Genomic DNA, 23382 nt, shown 5'->3' with positions numbered 1-23382 from the left:
CTTTTCTTGAATTAGACCTGGCCAGCCTAGCCAGGGAACTGGGAGGCAGCAGGACAAGACTCTGGGTAGAAAGCCGAGGGGAAAGAGCAGCTCGCTGGCACACCGAAGGCACCGGCAACAATCGCTTGAGGTTCTTACGTATTGATACGCGCTCCGGACAGCAGGATTGGCCTTGTTTTTCACGGTATTGATCAGGGCTCCTCCACCTTTCTGGAGAGACAAAGAACAACACAAATGACATCAAACCTCTGTTGCAGGATTGCCAACTTCTGGGTGGCAGGAAAAACAGCAAACCACGTAGCACTAGAATAGCAATTATATTGTAACAACAACTGTAATGTACAGGGCTTGGAGACGTTCGACAGCAAACATACTTTATTGAAGCGTGCATTACAAAGACAGCATGGCGGGGCCAGGTCTCCGCTTCTATGCAACCGCCCGGAACAACCTACTCTCCTGTCCTGTCCAATCCTGCCTGGTTAAAGTTTGTGCCACAGGTCTTAATTGGCGGTCAACAGTCTCTACAGTCAGGTGACCCGCGGTTTCCCGTGCTGTGTTGTAAAGTGGTGCTGTGTTGTAAATTCAGGGACTGAAATGCAAGACACAACAGGAAAGGAAAAGGAAAGGTCCCCTGTGCAACCACCAGTCGTTTCCGACTCTGGGGTGACGTTGCTTTCACGTTTTCACAGCACGCTTTTTACGGGGTGGTTTGCCATTGCCTTCCCCAGTCATCTCCACTTTCTCCCCAGCAAGCTGGGGACTCATTTGACCGACCTCGGAAGACTGGAAGGCTGAGTCAACCTTGGGCCGGCTACCTGAACCAGCTTCCGCTGGAATCGAACTCAGGTCGTGAGCAGAGAGTTCAGACCATAGTACTGCTGCTTTACCACTCTGTGCCACGGGACCGCTAGAGAGCAAGAGGAGAAGGCCAAATTCTTACCTTCAGGTTCTTCACCCACAGATGATAAGAGTGTATGTTACCTGTGGAGGAACAAGGCACAGGTGAGTTCCCTTGAAGGGCTTGGCTTTCCTGGCCTTTCTACAATCCTCTCAGGATCTGGGGCTTTGAATTGTCTATTTAGGGCTGCTGGCAGACAAAGATATGCCCCCGGCAGCTCAGGGAGTGCCAAGGGCTGAGCATCCTATGTAGGCTTGCCAATCCCCAGATCCCAGCGGGGGTTCTTCTGCTTTCCAGGCTCCTTCCCGCCCCCAGTCAGCTGGCCGGCGGGGGGAAGCCTCGCCCCCAGAGGACCGTGTGCCTTTGCACTTCCGATTCAGACTCCAGTTGAAAGGCTTCCTCTTGGGATGGGGTGTCTGTGTTACTTGGAAGAAGTTGGCAGCAACTCGTGAGTAGAGAGGCCAATCCCTCCTTCAGAGTCGCTGGAAACGGGGGGCGGGGAGGGAGGAAAACGTCTGCTGAGCACTTCATTATTCCCTAGGTGGAGATCGATTCTCATAGAGTATAATGGGGAATTGATCTGGAGGTTTCGGGGGCTCTGGGGGAGCTGTTTTTTGAGGTAGAGGCACCAAATCTTCAGTATAGTATCTAGTGCCTCTCCCCAAAGTACCCCCCCAAGTTTCAAAACGATTGGGACAGGGGGTCCAATTCTATGAGCCCCAAAAGAAGGTGGGCTGTCCCTTTAAATGTGATGGCCAGAACTCCCATGGAGTTCAATTATGCTTATCACACCCTTGTTCCTGGCTCCGCCCCCAATGTCTCCTGGCTCCACCCCCAAAGTCTCCTGGCTCCACTCCCAAATTCCCCAGATATTTCTTGAACTGGACTTGGCAACCCTATTCTTATGAGCAACTGGGCTCAGGAGGCAAAGGGCTGCTTCAAACACCTCCCCTCCTTGTAATCAAAAGCAGGCCTCAGATTCAGCAGGAGCCCACAGGAGAGCAGCTCCTGAGCCTTTCTGAGGGTTCCCCCTCTTCCTCCCCACCTCCCTTGTCCACTGAATAGGAGGTGCAGCTGCATAACAATCCCTGGATTAGGAGAACGGGCAGCCAGCCAGCCACCAGGAGCTTTGCCACGCCCCCAGCAGCCCTCATTAACCCCTGGAGAAGACCGCCCCAACCTTTTCCCCACTTCTGATGTGATTTTGGGCAGCGGGTGGCTTGCTGGCCCTTTGACTGTGTGTGTGTGGGGGAGGCGGCCAAGGAGAGCCCCAGTCGAGCGAGACCTCCTTGGGCTGGCTTAGGGTTGCCAATCCCCAGGTGGGGGCAGGGGATCCCCCAGTTTGGAGGCCTTCCCCCTGCTTCAGGGTCATCAGAAACCGGGAGGAGGGGAGGGAAATGTCTGCTGGGAACTCTGTTATTCCCTATGGAGATTTATTCCCATAGAAAATCATGGAGAATTGATCCACGAGTATCTGGGGCTCTGGGGGGCTGTGTTTTGAGGTAGAGGCACCAAATTTTCAACATACCATCCAGTGCCTCTTCCCTAAATACTCTCCAAGTTTCAAAAAGGTTGGACCAGGGGGTCCAATTCTATGAGCCCCAATAGAAGGTGCCCCTATCCTTCATTATTTCCTATGGAAGGAAGGCATTGAAAAAGTGTGCCGTCCCTTTAAATGTGATGGCCAGAACTCCCTTTGGAGTTCAATTATGCTTGTCACGGCCTTGATCTTGGCTCCACCCCTAATGTCTCCTGGCTCCACCTCCAAAGTCTCCTGGCTCCACCCCCAAAGTGCCCAGATATTTCTTAAATCGGACTTGGCAACCCTAGGCTGGCTGGATCTCTAGGCAGCCCAAGCAGGCCTCGCTTGTCCGGGGCTCTCCTTTCTTGCATCAGGTTGCTTTTGGCTGGGGTAGGGGGGAGCAGCATATGCTAATGTGTTATGCTAATGAGCCCCCTCACCTATTTTTCTACATAACGACCCGTGATCAAAATTGACTGTCAGGCAAAACGATCACGTCGGTATCACGTCTCTGTGTTTTGCCCAACTGCACCTTACCAGGGGTCTATGTTCAGTTGGAAGTTTTTCTCCCCCCTGGTCTAGAGAACCATAGAGTTGGAAGTATGGTTGCCAGTCCCCAGGTGGTGCTGGAGAACAAGCAAAAAGCACCCTATGCAGCAGGCACCTGAAGCAAAATGAGCACTTAAAGATGTACAACTCAATAAATTTTTCAGTTACGAAATGTCTCCAGTGTGGTCATTTATTTAATCCATGTGACTTTTGTCAACAAAGGGTTGTGGAAATTCAATTCATAAAGAATGGCTGTAAGCGGAACAACTTCAACCCATAACAGCACTCACAAAAAACGCAAAGGGACAGGCAAAACTGGTCTGTTCCCCTGTTTCACTGTAAGCTTTATCTAAGCCATAGCTTGTTCAGTCATTACACTTTTTCTTCCACTCTCATACAACTAGGGTTGCCAAGTTGGGTTGCCAAGTCCAATGCAATATCTAGGGACTTTGGGGGTGGAGCCAGGAGACATTAGGGGTGGAGCCAAGATCAAGGCTGTGACAAGCATCAGTGAACTCCAAAGGGAGTTCTGGCCATCACATTTAAAGGGACAGCACACCTTTTCACTTCCTTCCTTCCATAGGAAATAATGAAGGATAGGGGCACCACCTTCTCTTGGGGTTCATAGAATTGGACCCCCTGGTCCAATCTTTTTGAAACTTGGTGGGTATTTTGGGGAGAGGCACTAGATGCTATACTGAAAATTTGGTGCCTCTACCCCAAAAAACAGCCCCCCCAGGGCCTCGGATACCCGCAGATCAATTAGCCATGATTTTCTATGGGAATAAATGTCCACAGGGAATAATAGAGTTCCTAGCAGACATTCCCCTCCCCTCCCCCCACTTTCTGATGACCCTGAAGCGGGGGGAGGGTCTCCAAACCAGGGGATCCCCTGCCCCCACCTGGGGATTGGCAACCCTATTGCCAAGTCCAATTCAAGAAATATCTGAGGACTTTGGAGGTGGAGCCAGGAGACTTTGGGGTGGAGCTAGGCGACTTTGGGGGTGGAGCCAGGCGACTTTGGGGGTGGAGCCAGGAGCAAGGGAGTTCTGGCCATCACATTTAAAGGGACCATACACCTTTTGAATGCTTTCCTTCTGTAGGAAATAATGAAGGATAGGGGCACCTTTTTGGGGGGCTTATAGAATTGGACCCCCTGGTCCAATCTTTTTGAAACTTGGGGGGTATTTTGGGGAGAGGCCCTGGATGCTATACTGCAAATTTGGTGTCACTACCTCAAAAAACCAGCCCCCCAGAGCCCCAGATACCTGTGGATCAATTCTCCATTATTTTCCATAGGGAATAATACAGTTCTCAGCAGACACCCACCGCAGCAGACACTTTCTAATGACCCTAAAGTGGGGGGAGGGCCTCCAAAGCAGGGGAGCCCCTGCTCCCACCTGGGGGATGGCAACCCTACATACAACGCTTCCTTCTTACACTTCCAATCGATTCTTGGAAGTGTAAGAGGGAAGCGTATGAGTGGAAGAAAAATTTTAATGTTCCCTCTAAGCTGAGCGAGTGTGAGCTAGCTCACAGTGTTTTTAGCCACCGGCTCACCCATTTTTGTCTTAACTCAGGAAAAATAGCCCCAGAGCACACTAGAAGAAGAAGATATTGGATTTATATCCCGCCCTCCACACCGAAGAGTCTCAGAGCGGCTCACAATCTCCTTTACCTTCCTCCCCCACAACAGACACCCTGTGAGGTGGGTGGGGCTGAGAGGGCTCTCACAGCAGCTGCCCTTTCAAGGACAACCTCTGCCAGAGCTATGGCTGACCCAAAGCCATGCTAGCAGGTGCAAGTGGAGGAGTGGGGAATCAAACCTGGTTCTCCCAGATAAGAGTCCGCACACTAAACCACTACACCAAACTGGCTCTCCTAATTTATGCAGCAGCTCACAACTTTAATGTCAGGAGCTCATGAAGTCACATTTTTGCTCATGAGACTCCACAGCTTAGAGCAGGGGTAGGGAACTTTTTCCCCGCCAAGGGCCATGTGGATATTTATAGCATCGTTCGTGGGCCATAAAAAATTATCAGCTTAAAAAACAGTGCTCCGCCGAGGGAGAATGATTCAGGCCAGCAAAAATTAATGCAAATAATTGTTTTTCTATTTGAAGTCATGTGGGGAAAGCCTAATCTGGCACACAGGCGCACACACACACACACACACACACACACCCCGGCCTAGGCAAATGCATAGGTCCAGGGCTTTTTGGTAGAAAAAGCCCAGCAGGAACTCAGTAGCATATTAGACCACATCCCCTAATATTAGCATATTAGGCCACACCCTCTGGGATAGTCAAGTGCAAACTGAACTGTGACAGTAACTTTTCCAGGCCCTGCAGCAATTCTGGCCGGCCAGCCAGGCCCCAGGGAGGCTGCCGCACAGTACATCTGGGCCCCGTGATCCCTGCCTGGCCCTGGGGAGGCTGCTGCACAGTGCGGCTGGGCCCCACGATCCTCGCTGGCCAGCCAGGCCCCCGGGAGGCTGCCACATGGCTCTGTTCGGCCCAGCAATCCCTGAGGGCCATACCAAGTGACCTCGAGGGACATATGCAGCCCTCAGGACAGAGGTTCCCCACCCCTGGCTTAGAGGGAGCATTGTTTGGGTTCCACAGCTTTTGGGTATCCTCATCTGAGGTTAACGGGAAAAAAACAACAGGTGGGAGGTGTTACCTGGGGACAGGCTCCTGCTGATCTCCTGCTCAAAGAGGTCACTGAACTCCTCTCCTGCGTTCAGCTTCTCCAAGCGGTCATCGATGAACTGAGAAAAGTTGAGGATGTGAGCAAAGACGTCAGAAGATGATGGTTTGCACACACACTTGACCTGAGTGCTGCCCTTGTGTTTTTCAGTTGGGACGTAAACAAGGGTCCCAAATCTTGTTCAATCTGCAGGCACCTTTACGATTCCGAAACAGGGTGGTAGGGACAGCCACACAAATTTCACGTTGGCATCTGCCACCCTATCAGAATTCCAGAGGAACCCACAGGCTCAAAAAGACTGGGAATTCCTGGTGTCTTGCAATGTTGGAACCTGCTTTTCAGCAGGCCAGCCAAAGCACCATCAATCCCAACAATCTGTGCTTTTCCCGGCAATATGCAATTTGGCTCACTTTCTTGAGCTATGCACGGTTGGAATCCAGGGGCACCTTTAAGACCACTGAAGTTTTACTCTGGGCAGAAGTTTTTGTGCGCAGGCACACTTCTTCCAAGCTACATCATAGAATCAAAGAGTTGGAAGTGACCTCCAGAGTCATCTAGTCCAACCCCTTAAACAATGCTAGAAATACGGAACATCATGAACTATATTTAGCATCTACCTTGCAGACATCCATGCATTATGTCTCATTTGTTATTGTCTTTTGCTTGTTGCTTTCTGTGGTCGGGGAAGGTTAGGGGCTGAATATGTTGGGACCTGTGAGTTGATGGGACTTTGGGGGCTGGACTGGACTGGTTATCTTCCATCCTTCTGACCAGGGCCAGATTAACAATTAGGCCAAGTAGAAACTGGCTTATGGGCCCTCATGCCTTTAAGGGCCCCAGGGTTGCTTCTCCACCAGGTTCTCCCCCCTTCTTGCAGGCCTTCCAACCTGCACGCGCAGCCAGGAACTGAGCCGCTCTTTGCCTGACTTGCCTGGTGCGGTTGCTGATGGCATTGTCGCCAAGTTTGCCTCTCTCTGCCAGTTCGGTGTAGTGGCTAAGTGTGTGGACTCTTATCTGGGAGAACCGGGTTTGATTCCCCACTCCTCCACTTGCACCTGCTGGAATGGCCTTGGGTCAGCCACAGCTCTCATAGGAGTTGTCCTTGAAAGGGCAGCTTCTGTCAGAGCTCTTTCAGCCCCACCTATCTCACAGGGTGTCTGTTGTAGGGGGAGAAGATATAGCCGCTCTGAGTCTCTGATTCAGGGAGAAGGGTGGGGTATAAATCTTCAGTCTTCTTCAACTCTTCTCCGCAGCTTTGTCAAAGGGGCTTTCAAGAAGGTGCCTGCAGGCTGCAGCGGGGTGCTCAGACTCTGTGATAATTTGCGAAGCGGCTCCCAAGATTTTGACTGCCTAGGGGCCTCCACAGGGTTTAATCCGGCCCTGCTTCCGACACTGTTTAGAATCCTAGAATCCTCGAGTCGGAAGGGACCTCCAGGGTCATCTAGTCCAACCCTCTGCACAATGCAGGAAACTCACAAATTCCTTCCCCTAAATTCACAGGATCTTCATTGCTGTCAGGTGGCCATCTAGCCTCTGTTGAAAAACCTCCAAGGAAAGAGAGCCCACCACCTCCCAAGGAGGAAGCCTGTTCCACTGAGGAACCGCTCTAACTTTCAGGAAGTTCTTCCTAATAGAATAATAGAATCCTAGAGTTGGAAGGGACCTCCAGGGCCATCTAGTCCAACCCCCTGCACCATGCAGGGAACTCACAAATACCTCCTCTTAAATTCACAGGATCCTCATTGCTGTCAGAGGGCTATCTAGCCTCTGTTGAAAAACCTCCAAGGAAGGAGAGCCCACCACCTCCCAAGGAGGAAGCCTGTTCCACTGAGGAACCGCTCTAAACTCCCAAATCCCTCCCCCTGAATTCACAGGACCTTCATTGCTGTCAGGTGGCCATCTAGCCTCTGTTGAAAAACCTCTAAGGAAGGAGAGCCCACCACCTCCTGAGGAGGAAGCCTGTTCCATGGAGGAACCTCTCTAACAGTAAGGAAATTCTTCCCAATGTTGAGCCGGAACTCTTTTGATTTAATTTCAACCCATTGGTTCTGGTTCTACCTTCTGGGGCCACAGAAAACAATTTTACATTCTTCTCTATATGTTCGTTTAAATACTTGCTTAAGCTGTTCTGTGGCCCTGGAATGTCGGACCAGAACCTATGGGTTGATATTAAATCAAAAGAGTTTCCAGCTCACCATGAGGAAGAATTTCCTGACCACTAGAGCGGTTCCTCAGTGGAACAAGCTTCCTCCTTGGGAGGTGGTGGGCTCTCCTTCCTTGGAGGTTTTTAAACAGAGGCTAGATGGCCACCTGACAGCAATGAAGATCCTGTGAATTTAGGGGAACGGATTTGTGAGTTTCCTGCATTGTGTAGGGGGTTGGAATAGATGACCCTGGAGGTCACTTCCAACTCTAGGATTCTGATTCCTGACCATTAGAACAGTTCCTCAGTGGAACAGGCTTCCTCGGGAGATGGTGGGCTCTCCTTCCTTGGAGGTTTTTAAACAGAGGCTAGATGGCCATCTGACAGCAATTAGGATCCTGTGAATTTAGGGGGAGGTGTTTGTGAGTTTCTTGCATTGTGCAGGGGGTTGGACTAGATGACCCTGGAGGTCCCTTCCAGCTCTAGGATTCTATTATTCCTGACCGTTAGAACAGTTCCTCAGTGGGACAGGCTTCTTCAGGAGGTGGTGGGCTCTCCTTCCTTGGAGGTTTTTCAACAGAGGCTAGATGGCCATCTGACAGCAATGAGGATCCTGTGAATTTAGGGGAGGTATTTGTGGGTTTCCTGCATTGCACAGGGGGTTGGACTAGATGACCCTGTAGGTCCCTTCCAACTCTAGGATTCTATGATTCCTGACCCTTAGAGCAGTTTCTCAGTGGACCAGACTTCCTCAGGAGGTGGTGGGCTCTCCTTCCTTGGAGGTTTTTCAACAGAGGCTAGATGGCCATCTGACAGCAATGAGGATGCTGTGAATTTAGGGGGAGGTGTTTGTGAGTTTCCTGCATTGTGTAGGGGGTTGGACTAGATGACCCTGGAGGTCCCTTCCAACTCTAGGATTCTCTGATTCTAAGCTCCCCAGGGCTGGGGTCAGCATACTCTGAGGTGGGGCCCACTGCTCCCATCCTTCACCAGCTGAGCTCCCCCACCCCCGCACTGCTGAGAGCTCTTCTGCCCCCACCCCCAGCTGCATGAACTGCCCGGCCCAGCCAGGGAAGGGTGGTGAGCCCTGGGAGAAGAACCGGAAAACGAACAAGCGGGCGGGGGAAAGATTGCTATCCAAGCAATGGGAGAGGAGCTTGCAGGGAGATGGGGAAGGAGGGGGGAGCAGGGGGCACAGCCCCCAGCAGAGGAGGGAGGGGAAGGGAGCCCGGGTCCCCGAACACCCTTTCGACCTGCCAGCCTGTACCTGCTTGAAGAGCTGAAGGTGGGTGGCCCTCTGGAGAAAAGGCTGCGTGGAGCTGGACCCGTGTTTCAGGAAGGTCTCTTGACAGAAGGAGACGGGCTGTCCCTGGAGAGAGAGAGAGAGAGAGAGAAAGGAGGCTGTGGAAGGCGGGGAGCAAAATCTGGGCATCCACACGGAGGCTCCGAGACACGACAGAATGTCAAGCATGCGGGTTCAATGACGAGTCGAGGTTGATACAAAGACTATGTTTATTGACAGACTGATACTTTGGCTCAAGCCGTTGCTTGAGAAGAATGAAACCAATACATTGATAAGGACATAAGAGAAGCCATGTTGGATCAGGCCAATGGCCCATCCAGTCCAACACTCTGTGTCACACAGTGGCAAAAATTTTTATATATACACAACTTTTAAGATACAATTCAAAGGGATTCCTACGGGGAGGGGAAGCAGGGGAGCGTTCTCACATAGAATATCAAAACTACATACATTCCCAGGGCGTTATCAGGCATTCGGCCTTGCATTGCCCAGATGGTGCATCCTCCCAGGGAAAGATTCATGGGAAGGTGCTGATTGCTTTGTTCCCTCTAATTAATGGTCATAAAGCAAAGAAGAGCCAGGAAAGAATAACAAACTAACAGCATTTGGTTCTCTGGGGTCTTACCCAGGCCTGCTTTTGTCAGGCCATAAACCCATCGGTTATTGATCAGAATTAGCCATGCTTGACACAGACAAGATCCCAGGTCTTTGCACTGGTCCAAAGACAAATCTGGAAAGTGGAGATCTCTGGGCCCCACTCCACTCGTATCCCTTCTCTTCCCAAACCCCTGGCATCGGTCCAGCATCTCATTTCAGCTGGGCCTACAGACACGACACGGGCAATACCAACAGCCCAGGAGGCCGTTGTTGCGAGCTCCTAGATAAGAGAACAAGATTAGAGAACGAGATCCGGGAGTCGAAACTCCCTTTATCACATGCAGGGGTTGAGCTCCTACCGCTGCAATCTTGTTGGTCTCTAAGGTGGTCTCTAAGATTGCTTGAGGGCACTGTGTGGAACGATGAGTGAATGACGTTTTTCTGTGGCTCTGAGAAGAATATTTACATTGTCATGAGGGACTGAGCAGACGAAGGCGTTTGAAACTGTCTTTTGAGTTCTAGAAAGGACGAGTTCTCTTTCTCTCTACAGATAGATTCAGGTAGGCAACTGTGCTGGCCTGAAGCAGTAGAACAAAGCAGGAGTCCAGTAGCACCTTTAAGACCGACAAAGTCTGATTCAGAATGTAAGCTTTTGTGTGCTCTAAGCACACTTCATCAGTACCTGATTCCTTGTCTGATGAAGTGTCTTTGGCATTACCCTTCTTTGGGATTGGAATATAAACTGATCTTTTAGAATCTTGTGGCCACTGTTGTGTTTTCCAGATTTGTTGACATAATGTGTGCTTAACTTTAACAGCATCATCTTTTAGGACTTTGAAAAGCTCAATTGGGATACCATCATCTTCGCTCGCTTTGTTGTTAGTAATGCTTTCTAAGGCCCATTTGACTTCACTCTCCAGAATGTCTGGCTCAAGGTCAGCGATTTCACTGTCATGGTTGTCAAGGACATTGAGATCCTTCTTTTATAATTCTTCTGTGTATTCTTGCCACCTCTTCCTGATTACTTCTGCTTCTGTTAGGCCCCTACCGTTTTTGTCCTTTATCATGGCTATCTTTGCACGAAACGTTCCCTTGATTTCTCCAGTTTTCTTGAAGAGATCTCTTGTCCTTCCCATTCTATTATTTTCCTCTATTGCTTTGCATTGTTCCTTCAGGATGGCCTCCTTATCTCTCATTGCTGTTCTCTGGAAATCTGCATTCAGTTGGGTGAATCTTTCCTTTTCACCTTTGCCTTTCGCTTTCCTTTAAGGACTTGCCACAGTTTGTTGTCACCTTTGCCTCTCCTCAGCTATTTGTAAAGCCTCATCAGACAGCTACTTTGCTTTCTTGCATTGCTTTTTCTTTGGGATGGTGCCGATTGCTGCCTTCTGTACAATGTCATGAACCTCCGTCCATCGTTCTTCCCGCACTCTGTCTATCAACTCTAGTCCCTTAAACCTATTCTTCACCTCCACTGTATATTCATAAGGGATGTGATCAAGGTCAAACCTGAACGGCCTAATGGCTTCCCCAGTTTTCTTCAGTTTAAGCCTGAATTTTGCGATGAGTAGCTCATGATCTGAGCCGCAGTCAGCTCCAGGTCTTGTTTTTGCTGACTATAAGGAGCTGTGAATGTTTAGTTTTACAATGTTTCATATCTCTACATCATTCACAGTCTATGAGCAAGGAAGAAATTTACATTTAGCTCTCTTGGAGTGAAAATTGGAAGCACACAGTTTTAAAGAGACAGTACTCATATTGAATCCCGGAAGAGCGGCTATTGTGAACGTATTGTGAATGTACTATTACTGTGATTAAATGAATTTATATTGTTAAATTGTTTGGTACGTTGAATATAGCAGTTACGAATAATATGATAAAAAGCATGTAGTATACTTCGTTCCTTTTGGTGATTTTTTCGGGTATACCATTTAGACACCGGAGCCTGTATATTTCAGTAATAATTGGCATCCTTGGCTGGGGGGCTGAGCTAAGAGAAACAATCTTGGGTTTTTGGCCACTGTGTGACGCAGAGTGTTGGACTGGATGGGCCATTGACCTGATCCAGCATGGCTTCTCTTCTGTTCTTATGTCTGGGGCAGTGATGCTCTGTATTCTTGGTGCTGGGGGGGGGGGCACAGTGGGAGGGCTTCTAGTCTCCTGGCCCCATTGATAGACCTCCTGATGATGCCTGGTTTTTTTGGCCACTGTTTGACACAGAGTGTTGGACTGGATTGGGCCACTGGCCTGATCCAACATGGCTTCTCTTATGTGACACAGAGTGTTGGACTGGATGGGCCATTGGCCTGATCCAACATGGCTTCTCTTATGTTCTTATGTGACACAGAGTGATGGACTGGATGGGCCATTGGCCTGATCCAACATGGCTTCTCTTATGTTTTTATGTCTGGGGCAATGATGCTCTGTATTCTTGGTGCTTGGGGGGGGCACAGTGGGAGGGCTTCTAGTCGCCTGGCCCCATTGATAGACCTCCTGAAGACGCCTGGGTTTTTTGGCCACTGTGTGACACAGAGTGTTGGACTGGATGGGGCATTGGCCTGATCCAAATGGCTTCTCTTATGTAATCTGATGAGAGCGAAAAGACTCACCGGTTCGTAAAGGAGGGCCTGGCGGTAACCGCCAAACAGCAGGGCCTGAGCCCGGAGGAAGGTTCGGGCGACCCCATCCCCGGTCGTCGCAGACTGTTTCTTCAACTGGTACTTCAAGAAGGAGATCTGAAGAGGGCAGAAGCGGAGAGACAAGCTCATCTTCTCTGTAAGGGCCTTCCACGCAATCTAGTGTTCTGACCCCACTGATGGACCTCCTGATGGCATCAAAGAGGAGTCTTCTGGAACATGGCCATATTTGGACTAATTTGGACTGCTTTCTTTGATGGACCAACTTTTGCAAGTATTGTGGTGCTGCACTGATGTATTTTTGTACAGCGGAGGACCGTTTGTGGGTCTGTTTAGTATGTACTTAATACTAATGATTTATGAGATTTATATTGTGACATTGTACTCTTTAAAGTTATTATGAGTATTACTGATGGAAATATGAAGAAGAAGAAGAAGAAGAAGAAGAAGAAGAAGAAGAAATTGGATTTATATCCTGCCCTCCACTCCGAAGAGTCTCAGAGAGGCTCACAATCTCCTTTCCCTTCCTCTCCCACAACAGACACCCTGTGAGGTGGGCGGGGCTGAGAGGGCTCTCACAGTAGCTACTCTTTCGAGGACAACCTCTGCCAGAGCTATGGCTGACCCCAGGCCATTCCAGCAGCTGCAAGTGGAGGAGTGGGAATCAAACCCGGTTCTCCCAGATAAGAGTCTGTGCACTTCACCACTACACCAAACTGGCTCTCTTACAATCACCTTCCCTTCCTCCCCCACAACAGACACCCTGTGAGGTGGGTGGGGCTGAGAGGGCTCCCTCAGCAGCTGCCCTTTCAAGGACAACTCTGCCAGACCTCTGGCTGACCCAAGGCCATTCCAGCAGGTGCAAGTGGAGGAGTGGGGAATCAAACCCGGTTCTCCCAGATAAGAGTCCGCACACTTCACCACTACACACTTAACCACTAACTGGCTCTCCAGTTAGTTGTATGTACTGGAATTCTTGTCCTCTTGGGGCTTTTCATTCCGTTTTTCTGCAAGTCTCCAGGTGCAGCCCGGAGCTCTCCCACTTTGACAACTGGTCCCAGCTGGCAGAGATCAGCTCCCCTAGAGGAAATGGAGGCTTTGAAGGGGGGACTCTATGGCCTTGTACCCTGCTGAGGCCACTCCCCCTCCCCAAACCACACCCTCTCATAGGGGTTGCCTGACCCAAAGTGGGGTATATAACTTAGAACACTCCGTGAGAGCTTGAACTAATACATATATATTGAAATCAAAATTTCAAACCACAGTATTTTGCACGTATTAATTTGGAATTATTTTACAGTTCATTTTACAATACACAATGTTTTCCTTCGTTTGTAGGACTTCCTGAAGTCCCACGCAGGTGCGATTGCAGTTCCCAGCCTGGTGTGGCTGCAACCGGACAGCCTGCTTCTGTCCACTTTCGGAATGAATGCTTCTTCATGAAGGGCCCTTTCAAGAGAAGCGAAGGACAAAGAGACGTGTGGAGCTGTGCTCGACCCTTGGAGATCAGTGCCGGTGCCAAGAGCAGAGCACTGCTGAATTGAAATTGTATCCCTCGGCGAGCTGCCTAAAGAAGGATTCACTCTGAAGGGACTTCACTCCCTTTAAAGGTCTTCCTTCCATTGGAAATAATGGAGGATGGAGGCCGCTTCTTTCGGGGCTCACAGAATTGGACCCCTGCTCCGATCCTTTTGAAACCTGGGAGGTGTTTTGAGGAGAGGCACCAGATGCTATGCTGAAAATTTGGTGCTTCTATCTAAAAAATAGCCCCCCCAGAGCCCCAGATACCCATGGATCAATTCTCCTTTATACCCTTTGGGGACCAGTCTCCATAGGGAATAATGGTGTTCCCAGCAGACATTTTCCTCCCCAGCTTCTGATACCCCTGAAGCTAATATCATGTTTCATTTACCACTTTCACTGGCCACGAGTCCACAGCAAGTTTTGGTACCTTCCTTTTCTTTCTTGGGATTTCAAGCGTCCGGAGTGGATATCCATTTGTGTTCGTGAACTGTGGCCTTTAAAAGTATTGGAAGTGACCGGAAGAATTGGAATTGTATTGATAGAAATATGTGGAAGTTATAAATGTACTTATGGATACAGCAGAATTGTTTTGCAATGCTTATGTGTAGCGTTTGGGGAGGGATTGTGGCTCAGTGGTACAGCATCTGCTTGGTAAGCAGAAGGTGCCAGGTTCAATCCCCGGCATCTCCAACTGAAAAGGGTCCAGGCAAGTAGACATGAAAAACCTCAACTTCGATACCCTGGAGAGCCGCTGCCAGTCTGAGTAAAGAAGGTAGCTTCATATATTCATATATATGAGAATTGAAACCCATTCTGAAGTGGGACGGTGGCTCAGTGGTAGAGCATCTGCTTGGTGAGCAGAAGGTCCCAGGTTCAATCCCTGGCATCTCCAACTAAAAAGGGCGTGAAAAATCTCAGCTTGAGATCCGAGAGAGCCGCTGCCAGTCCAAGTAGACAATACTGACTTTGATGCACCAAAGAGGGTCTGATTCAGTATAAAGCATTTTCATATGTTCATATGATAAGGGAGGGGCGGTGGCTCAGTGGCAGAGCATCTGTTTAGTAAGCAGAAGGTCCCAGGTTCAATCCCCGGCATCTCCAACTAAAAAGGGTCCAGGCAAATAGGTGTGAAAAACCTCTGCTTGATACCCTGGAGAGCCATGAATGGGGCTGTGGCTCAGTGGCAGAGCATCTGCCTGGGAAGCAGAAGGTCCCAGGTTCAATCCCTGGCATCTCCAACTAAAAAGGGTCCAGGCAAATAGGTTTGAAAAACCTCAGCTTGAGACCCTGGAGAGCCGCTGCCAGTCTGAGTAGACAAGACTGACTTTGATGGACCAAAGAGGGTCTGATTCAGTATAAGGCAGCTTCATATGTTCATATAGGGGAGGGACAGTGGCTCAGTGGTAGAGCATCTGCTTGGGAAGCAGAAGGTCCCAGGTTCAATCCCCGGCATCTCCCAACTCAAAAGGGACCACGCAAGTAGGTGTGAAAAACCTCAGCTTGAGACCCTGGAGAGCCGCTGCCAGTCTGAGTAGACAAGACTGACTTTGATGGACCAAAGAGGGTCTGATTCAGTAGAAGGCAGCTTCAGATGTTCATATATGTTTCAGTTGTTGGTAGTTATCGACGCGACATGCTGTGGTTTCCTGTTAGTATTGATTCTCCCAACGGGGGATTGGCAACCCTAGGATATGAGGACCTCTGCTGTGACGTAAACCCTTTAGAGAAACAATACGAACCACATCACTCGGGAGGTCATCTAGGTCCTGGAAGGGCGATTCCAAAGTGTTGCTGTCGATGTTCAGGATGACAACATCTTCCAGAGCCTTGCACCTCACCTTCTGGAGAGATCCGAGGCAGAACAGAGAGATTAAAAGCAGCACGCGGGAAACCCGGTTTATGGAGAGTCAGGAGCAGAATCCAAACAATAACAGAAGTGAGAAAGCCGCAATTGGTCCCAGGGCGTTTTTTTTTTTTTTAGCAGGAACGCCATTCTGGCTGGCTCGGTGTCGGGGGGCTGTGGCCTAATATGCTAATGAGTCCCTGCTGGGCTTTTGCTGCAAAAAAAAAGCCCTGAATTCACCGGAACAACTCAGACTGAAGGTTAAACCTGCAAAGGGAGAACTGGAAAAACACATCGTTGTTCGAGGACTCAGTGGCAGGCAGGACGGGACAACTTTTTAAGCAGTCATTCAGGAAAATCTTTTACGAGAGAAGACTGCCACTGCTTCATGATCGCCATCCGATTGGTGCAGATTCTAGCTTCTCGGGGCTGAGCAGAGAAAGCCTTTATGAGTCAGCACTTATCAGAGCTCTCTTCTTTCTTCTTCACCTTCACCACCTTCAGACCCCAAATCTGTACTATGCAGGCTCTCAGACAACAGTCAGACCAGATGTCAAGAGTGGGGAAACTCATAAAACCATCGAGTTGGAAGGGATCTCCAAGGTCATCTAGTCCAACCCCCTGCACAATGCAGGAAACTCACAAACACCTCCCCCTAAATTCACAGGATCCTCATTGCTGTCAGAAGGCCATCTAGCCTCTGTTGAAAAACCTCCAAGGAAGGAGAGCCCACCACCTCCCAAGGAGGAAGCCTGTTCCACTGAGGAACTGCTCTGAACTCACAAATCACTCCTCCTAAATTCACAGGATCCTCATTGCTGTCAGATGGCCATCCAGCCTCTGTTTAAAAACCTCCAAGGAAGGAGAGCCCACCACCTCCCAAGAAAGCCTGTTCCACTGAAGAACTGCTCTAACGGTCAGGAAGTTCTTCCTGATGTTGAGCCGGAAACTCTTCTGATTGAATTTCAACCCATTGGTTCTGGTCCTACCTTTTGGGGTCACAGGAAACAATTCCACCCCATCCTCTATAGGACAGCCCTTCAAGTACTTGAAGATGGTGATCCTATCACCTCTCAGCCGCCTCCTCTCTGGGCTAAACATCCCCAGCTCCTTCAACCTTTCCTCATAGGACTTGATCTCCAGACCCTTCACCACAGGTTCCTCACTGCTGTCAGATGGCCATCTAGCCTGTGTTGAAAAACCTACAAGGAAGGAGAGCCCACCACCTCCTGAGGAGGAAGCCTGTTCCACTGAGGAACCTCACTAAACTCACAAGCACCTCCCCCTAAATTCACAGGATCTTCATGGCTGTCAGATGGCGATCCAGCCTTTGTTGAAAAACCTCCAAGGAAGGAGAGGCTACCACCTCCCAAGGAGGAAGCCTGTTCCACTGAGGAACCGCTCTAACGGTCAGGAAGTTCTTCCTCATGTTGAGCCGGAAACTCTGTGGATTTAATTTCAACCCATCAGTTCTGGTCTGACCTTCCTTGTAAACTCAGTTTACAAGGGGAAGGCAGTGGCAAACCACCCTGTAAAAAAGTCTGCCATGAAAACGTCGTGATGTCACGTCAGTAACAACCCAGTGATTGCACAGGGGACTAATAAAAGCCATCCTATGCAGCAGAGCAAGACATAATTTGAATATTTTAAATTGAACAACAAATTTTCTATACCCTCTCCATCTCTCTGTCTTTATCTCTCTGTCTCTGTCTCTCTCCCTCTCTCTGTCTCTCTCTTCCCCTCTTTCTGTCTCTGTCTCTCTCTTTCTTGCTCTGTCTCTCTGTCTCTCTCTGCTTCTCTCTCTCTCTGTGTCTTTCTCTCTCTGTGTCTCTTTGTCTCTGTCTCTGTCTCTCTCTCTCTGTGCCTTTGTCTCTCTCTGTCTCTCTCTCTCTCTGTCTGTCTCTCTCTCTGTCTCTCTCCCCCTCTCTCTGTCTCTGTCTCTCTCTCTGTCTTTCTCTCTCTGTGTCTCTTTGTCTCTGTCTCTCTCTGTGCCTCTTTGTCTCTCTCTGTCTCTCTTGCTCTGTCTCTCTCTGTCTTTCTCTCTCTGTCTTTCTGTGTCTCTTTGTCTCTGTCTCTCTCTGTGCCTCTGTGCCTCTTTGTCTCTCTCTCTCTCTGTCTCTCTCTGTCTGTCTCTCTCTGTCTCTCTCTCTCTGTCTCTGTCTCTCTCTGCATCCTTTGAGCTGGAGTCCCTCCAGGACAAGCAACCCTCCTCCTGGCCTCTCCTCTGACCAGCCGCAACACCAAAGAGCAGGAACGCTTCAGCCTGCTTGCCTCCTCCTCCCACAAACAGTATCTGGAACTGCAAGCTCACCTCCATGAGGCTGGTGTGGACTCCAATGAGGTAGGGCATAGGAGCACTGTGGAGGAAAGGCAGTGAGTGAGCTCGAGGCGGGTTCAGGTTCAGCACCCTTGAGCAAGAAGCTGCCAAGGGCTGCAGCCGAAATGAAGACTTGAAACGGCTGCACCTGAAAGGACTTCAAGACTTGAAACGGGAAATGACAAAGTAGGATTGCAGCTGAATACCAAGAATACAAAAGTAATGACTCCTGGGGAATTAGAGAACATGAAGATGAAGGAATTGAATTTGTTTAAGGGAGGCTGCAACCAAGAAATCTGAAGACTGAGACTGGGACGGGTAGCCATGGACATGTGAAGCTGCCTTCTACTGAATCAGACCCCCCTCGGTCCATCAAAGTCAGTATTGTCTTCTCAGAATGGCAGCGGCTCTCCAGGGTCTCAAGCTGAGGTTTTTCACACCTATTTGCCTGGACCCTTTTTAGTTGGAGATGCCGGGGATTGAACCTGGGACCTTCTGCTTCCCAAACAGATGCTCTACCACTGAGCCACCGCCCCTCCCCAGCCATGATAAAGCTGGTCCTGGTAGTAACCTTCAAAGCCCTATATGGCCTAGGACCTACCTATCTGTGGGTCTGCCTTGCCCCACATGTTCCCCAGAGAGCATTGCGATCAAGCTCTCAAAATCTTCTGGCTGTCCCTGGGCTAAAAGAAGCTAGGCTCAACTCCACCAGAGCAAGAGCCTTCTCGGTTGCGGCCCCAATACTTTGGAACACCGTTCCAGAAGCCATTAGGGCCCTGAGGGATTTATTGCAGTTCCGCAGGGCCCGCAAGACTGAACTGTTTCGGATGGCATATAACTGGGGTAGCCAACGGTAGCTCTCCAGATGCTTTTTGCCTATAACTCCCATCTGATGGGAGCTCTCCAGATGTTTTTTGCCTACAACTCCCATCTGATGGGAGTTGTAGGCAACTGATGGGCCCCGCTTGGTCCATCAAAGTCAGTATTGTCTTCTCAGACTGGCAGCGGCTCTCCAGGGTCTCCAGCTGAGGTTTTTCACACCTATTTGCCTGAACCCTTTTTTGGAGATGCCAGGGATTGGACCTGGGACCTTCTATTTACCAAACAGATGCTCTACCACTGAGCCACCGCCCCTCCCCAGCCATGATAAACTCATCTGATGGGAGTTGTAGGCAAAAAACATCTGGAGAGCTACCGTTGGCCACCCCGGCATAGAACATCTAATGGGAGAAGACTGCCACCACATCTGGATCCTTAGTGCTTTTATTACTAACTGCCTAGGATCTGTGCGTGTGAGAAAGAAAATATTACATGATCCGCCTGAGTAACACCATTGTTGTTTATCCAATTGTTTTCTTGTTTTAATATTGTTTTCGTTTACTGTCTATTTTATGCTGTTAACCGCCTCGAGTCTGTACAGAATGGGCGGGATATAAATTTAACGTAAATAAAAAGCGATAAAACATCCTGAAGTGTCAGGATGTGTCTCTAGTGACCAAGATTAATTAACGCCATAGCATTCACCAGGGCTTTTTTGGTAGCAGGAACTCCTTTGCATATTAGGCCACACCTCTCTTATGTAGCCAATCCTCCAAGAGCTTACAGGGCTCTTCGTACGTGCTCTACCATAAGCTCCAGGAGGATTGGCTGCATCAGAGGGGGGCATGGCCTAATATGCAAAGAAGTTCCTGCTACAAAAAAAAGGCCTTGGTATTCTCCATTGCTAAGTGTGGGTGCAAAAGTTGGACAAGGAAGAAAGCAGACAGGAAGCAAGTTGATCTCCTTTAAAATGTGGTACTGGAGGAGCGTATAATGGAAACCACAGACTGCCAAAAAAGACAAGATCAAATCAAGCTTGAACCCTCCCTAGAAACTAAAATGACTGGACTGAGGTTCTTGTACTTTGGTCACATTATGAGAAGACAAGACTCAGTGGAGAAGACAATAATGCCAAGAAAAGAGGAAGTCGGCAGGAAGAGGAAGACCCAGTATGAGATGGACTGACGTAATGAAGGAAGCCGCAGCCCTCAGTTTGCAACCCTGCCCTGGAAGAAACAGTAAATGACAAGTGCAAAAAATGCAGATGCAGAAAAACCCTTAAATGCCAGGTTAAAACATCTCTGTTTATCCAGACTTTTAATTAGGGCTTTTCTCTTTCCAGCTTTTTAATGATCTGTTTCTGGTTTATGGGGAGTTTTATGCTGCTTGTGTTTTTAATTGCAAACTGCCTGAAGTAGGATTTGAAAGAGGCAGCACAGAGAAGGGAGGGAGGGAGGGAAGGGAAGGGAGGAAAGAGAGAAAGAGAGAAAGAGAGAAAGAGAGAAAGAGAGAGAGAGAGAAAGAAAGAAAGAAAGAAAGAAAGAAAGAAAGAAAGAAAGAAAGAAAGAAAGAAAGAGAGAGAGAAAAGAAAGACTAAAGAGAGACAGAGGGAAAGAGAGAGAGAAAGAAAGAATGAAAGAGAAAGAAACAGAGAGAAAAGAAAAAAGAAAGAGAGAAAGAAAGAAAGAAAAAGAAAGAAAGAAAGAAAGAAAGAAAGAGGGAGACAGAGAAAAACAAAAGAGAGAGAGAGAAAAGAAAGACAAAAGAGAGACAGAGAGAAAGAAAGAATGAAAGAGAGAGGGAGGGAGACAGAGAGACTAAGAAAGAGAGAAAGAAATAGAGAAAGAGAAAGGAAAATGAAAGAAAGAAAGAAAGAAAGAAAGAAAGAAAGAAAGAAAGAAAGAAAGAAAGAAAGAAAGAAAGAAAGACTCACCAGCAGTAGTCCAGGAGGTGGGCAGGCAGAGCAGGGATGTAGATGTGTTGCCAGTGCATGGGATACAGCATGGCCGTTGCGGCCTGGACACAGGCTGTGAGCTGCAAGGAGAAAAAGGGGGCGGGACGTTCATTGAGGCTCCCTTGGGACACCATGCCTTGCATGGGGAGGATGGGGGGGGGTCCCCTAGGCATGGCGGTCCCAAACCATTAAAGGACGTGATGCCCCATGCCCAAAGGTGCCATTGGTTTTGCTGCTGAGCCCCCTGAGATGTGGGAGACGCCGCCCCTTCCACCGACCCCCTTACTGTGCTGAGCTTGCTGGTGGTCAACAGGATCCGTCTCTCCTGCAGCAGGCTGGCGTAGAGCCACAGCATGTTGTTCACATCCACGGCCACAACGAACTCGGTCAGGTTCCTCTGCAGGAGGGGACGGCGGTTAGACTCCGAGGCGGAAAGACGGGGCTGCCTGCTCCTCGTTGCTCCCTTCGGGAGCCCCTCTGCCATCTCTGCTTACAGGGCCGGCTTCAACAGACCACCTGGTGGGGCATCTCCTGGGGCTCATTGCCACCAGCTTCCTCCTTCCTATTCACATAGGGTTGCCAATCCCCAGGTGTGCGGGGAAAACAAAAGCAAAAGGGGAGGGACGGTGGCTCAGCGGTAGAGCATCTGCTTGGTAAGCAGAAGGTCCCAGGTTCAATCCCCGGCATCTCCATCTAAAAAGGGTCCAGGCAAAGAGGCGTGGAAAACCTCAGCTTGAGACCCTGGAGAGCAGGGGAGGGACGGTGGCTCAGTGGCAGAGCATCTGCTTGGTAAGCAGAAGGTCCCAGGTTCAATCCCTGGCATCTCCAACTAAAAAGGGTCCAGGCAAAGAGGCGTTAAAAACTTCCACCTGAGAGCCTGGAGAGCCATGAATGGGGCTGTAGCTCAGTGGGAGAGCATCTGCTTGGCAAGCAGAAGGTCCCAGGATAAATCCCTGGCATCTCCAACTAAAAGGGTCCAGGCAAAGAGGCGTGAAAAACCTCAGGTGGAGAGCCGCTGCCAGTCTGAGTAGACAAGACTGCTTTTGATGGACCCAGGGTCTGATTCAGTATAAGACAGGTTCATATGTCTGAGGAAGGGGGACGGTGGCTCAGTGGGAGAGCATCTGCAAAGTATTATCACCCCTCAACACCCCGCCCCAGCACAAAGATCCATGATGCAAGCAACACAACTTACACTTTCTGGGATGGTGGGCAGTTTGCTGTGATCTGGGCCGATGAAATACGAAGCCTGAAAGGAAGAAGAAAAGAGGTTGCAAATCTGGTCTAAAAGGGGCCAAAGGTAGGCAAAATTAGTCCCGCTGGTAGGCTGAGCTCGAGGAATTAATGGCCGTTTGTGAGGTGGTAAGGTTAGTCAGGAGGTGAGCTTGCTCCCCAAGAAGACATGAAAGGCAAAGTTCTTAGGTTTTTTTTAATCTATGCAGCAAAAGAAGGTGGCCAAGCTATGAGGCACGGACTGTACCGCTCCACAAGGGAGGCAGGTGAGGAAATCACATTTTGTCCATGCTCTCCTCACATTAAAAATAAAGTTGTCGAAGGCTTTCACGGCTGGAGTCTGGTAGTTGTTGTTTTTCTGTGCTGTGTGGCCGTGGTCTTGGCATTGTGAGACCTGATGTTTTGCCAACAACTGTGACTGGCATCCTCAGAGGTGTAACCCAGAAAACTGGAGTTCTCTCTAGGTCAAAGTGAGAAGAAGATGGTAGGCAGGTAATTTATATATACTCAGGCCGGTGGGGTAGGGCTGAGTCATTGTCTTGTCGGAGCTTCCTGGGCTGTGACATGCGAATGGAGGAGCTTAATTGAGGGGGTTCTCGCTTATAATGACTCAGCCCTACCCCACCTGCCTGAGTAGATATAACTTACCTGCCTACCATCTTCTTCTCAATTTGACCCAGAGAGAACTCCAGTTTTCTGGGTTACACCTCTGAGGATGCCTATCACAGATGCTGGCGAAACGTCTGGTCCCACAATGCCAAGACCATGGCCACACAGCCTGGAAAATCTACAACAGCCAATTAAAAACAAACTTTTTGCAAAGAGACAGCTAACACAGCAAGAAGCAAATGGAATTTTTTGCACTGACATCTGCATTGTCATTCTCAACTGTCAATTCCTGTTTCTTTTGAGATTTCCCGCCCCGCCCCCTGGTCTGGCATGTTTTTTCTCCCTCTAGTGGTCAATTCGATATTACCCTGGTTTATGTCCAGTACATCTTGCAAATTTAAACGGCAGGCTTTTATGCCGGACATATCAAATCTGCCACTAGAGAGAGCAAAACATGTGCGGAACAGAAAACTCTGGAAGTTAGGGCTTCTTTTCTATCAGGAGCTCCTTTGCCTATTAGGCCACACCCCCCTGAGGTAGCCAATCCTCCTGGAGCTTACAATAGGCCTTGTACGAAGAGCCCTGTAAGCTCTTGGAGGATTGGCTACCTCAGGGGTGTGTGGCCTAATATGCAAAGGAGTTCTTGCTACAAAAGTGGAAGAAGCAGGAACTTATCAGGGAGGGAAATGAGAATGCGGAAAAGGCCATACAGAAAACCAGGGGTGGA

At 49.3% G+C, this 23382-nt stretch overlaps 1 protein-coding gene across 1 annotated transcript in view; it reads right to left on the bottom strand.

The window, feature by feature from the left end:
- DENND1C (DENN domain containing 1C) overlaps positions 1-23382 on the bottom strand; it is a 127545-nt gene that overhangs the window by 16397 nt on the left and 87766 nt on the right. Inside the window, exons 9-18 of the mRNA XM_060253235.1 lie at positions 22009-22062; positions 21100-21210; positions 20793-20893; positions 18035-18080; positions 15620-15721; positions 12330-12455; positions 9088-9189; positions 5651-5738; positions 941-981; positions 139-210 (exon numbers count right to left, since the gene is read on the bottom strand). Of these exons, the coding sequence (XP_060109218.1) occupies positions 139-210; positions 941-981; positions 5651-5738; positions 9088-9189; positions 12330-12455; positions 15620-15721; positions 18035-18080; positions 20793-20893; positions 21100-21210; positions 22009-22062 (843 nt within the window). The remainder of the gene's footprint in view (positions 1-138; positions 211-940; positions 982-5650; positions 5739-9087; positions 9190-12329; positions 12456-15619; positions 15722-18034; positions 18081-20792; positions 20894-21099; positions 21211-22008; positions 22063-23382) is intronic.

This window comes from Heteronotia binoei, chromosome 13, assembly GCF_032191835.1.
Source record: "Heteronotia binoei isolate CCM8104 ecotype False Entrance Well chromosome 13, APGP_CSIRO_Hbin_v1, whole genome shotgun sequence".
Classification (NCBI taxonomy): Eukaryota; Metazoa; Chordata; class Lepidosauria; order Squamata; family Gekkonidae; genus Heteronotia; species Heteronotia binoei.
Note: the sequence above shows the minus strand (reverse complement) of the source record. Positions and strands in the feature narration are given on the sequence as shown.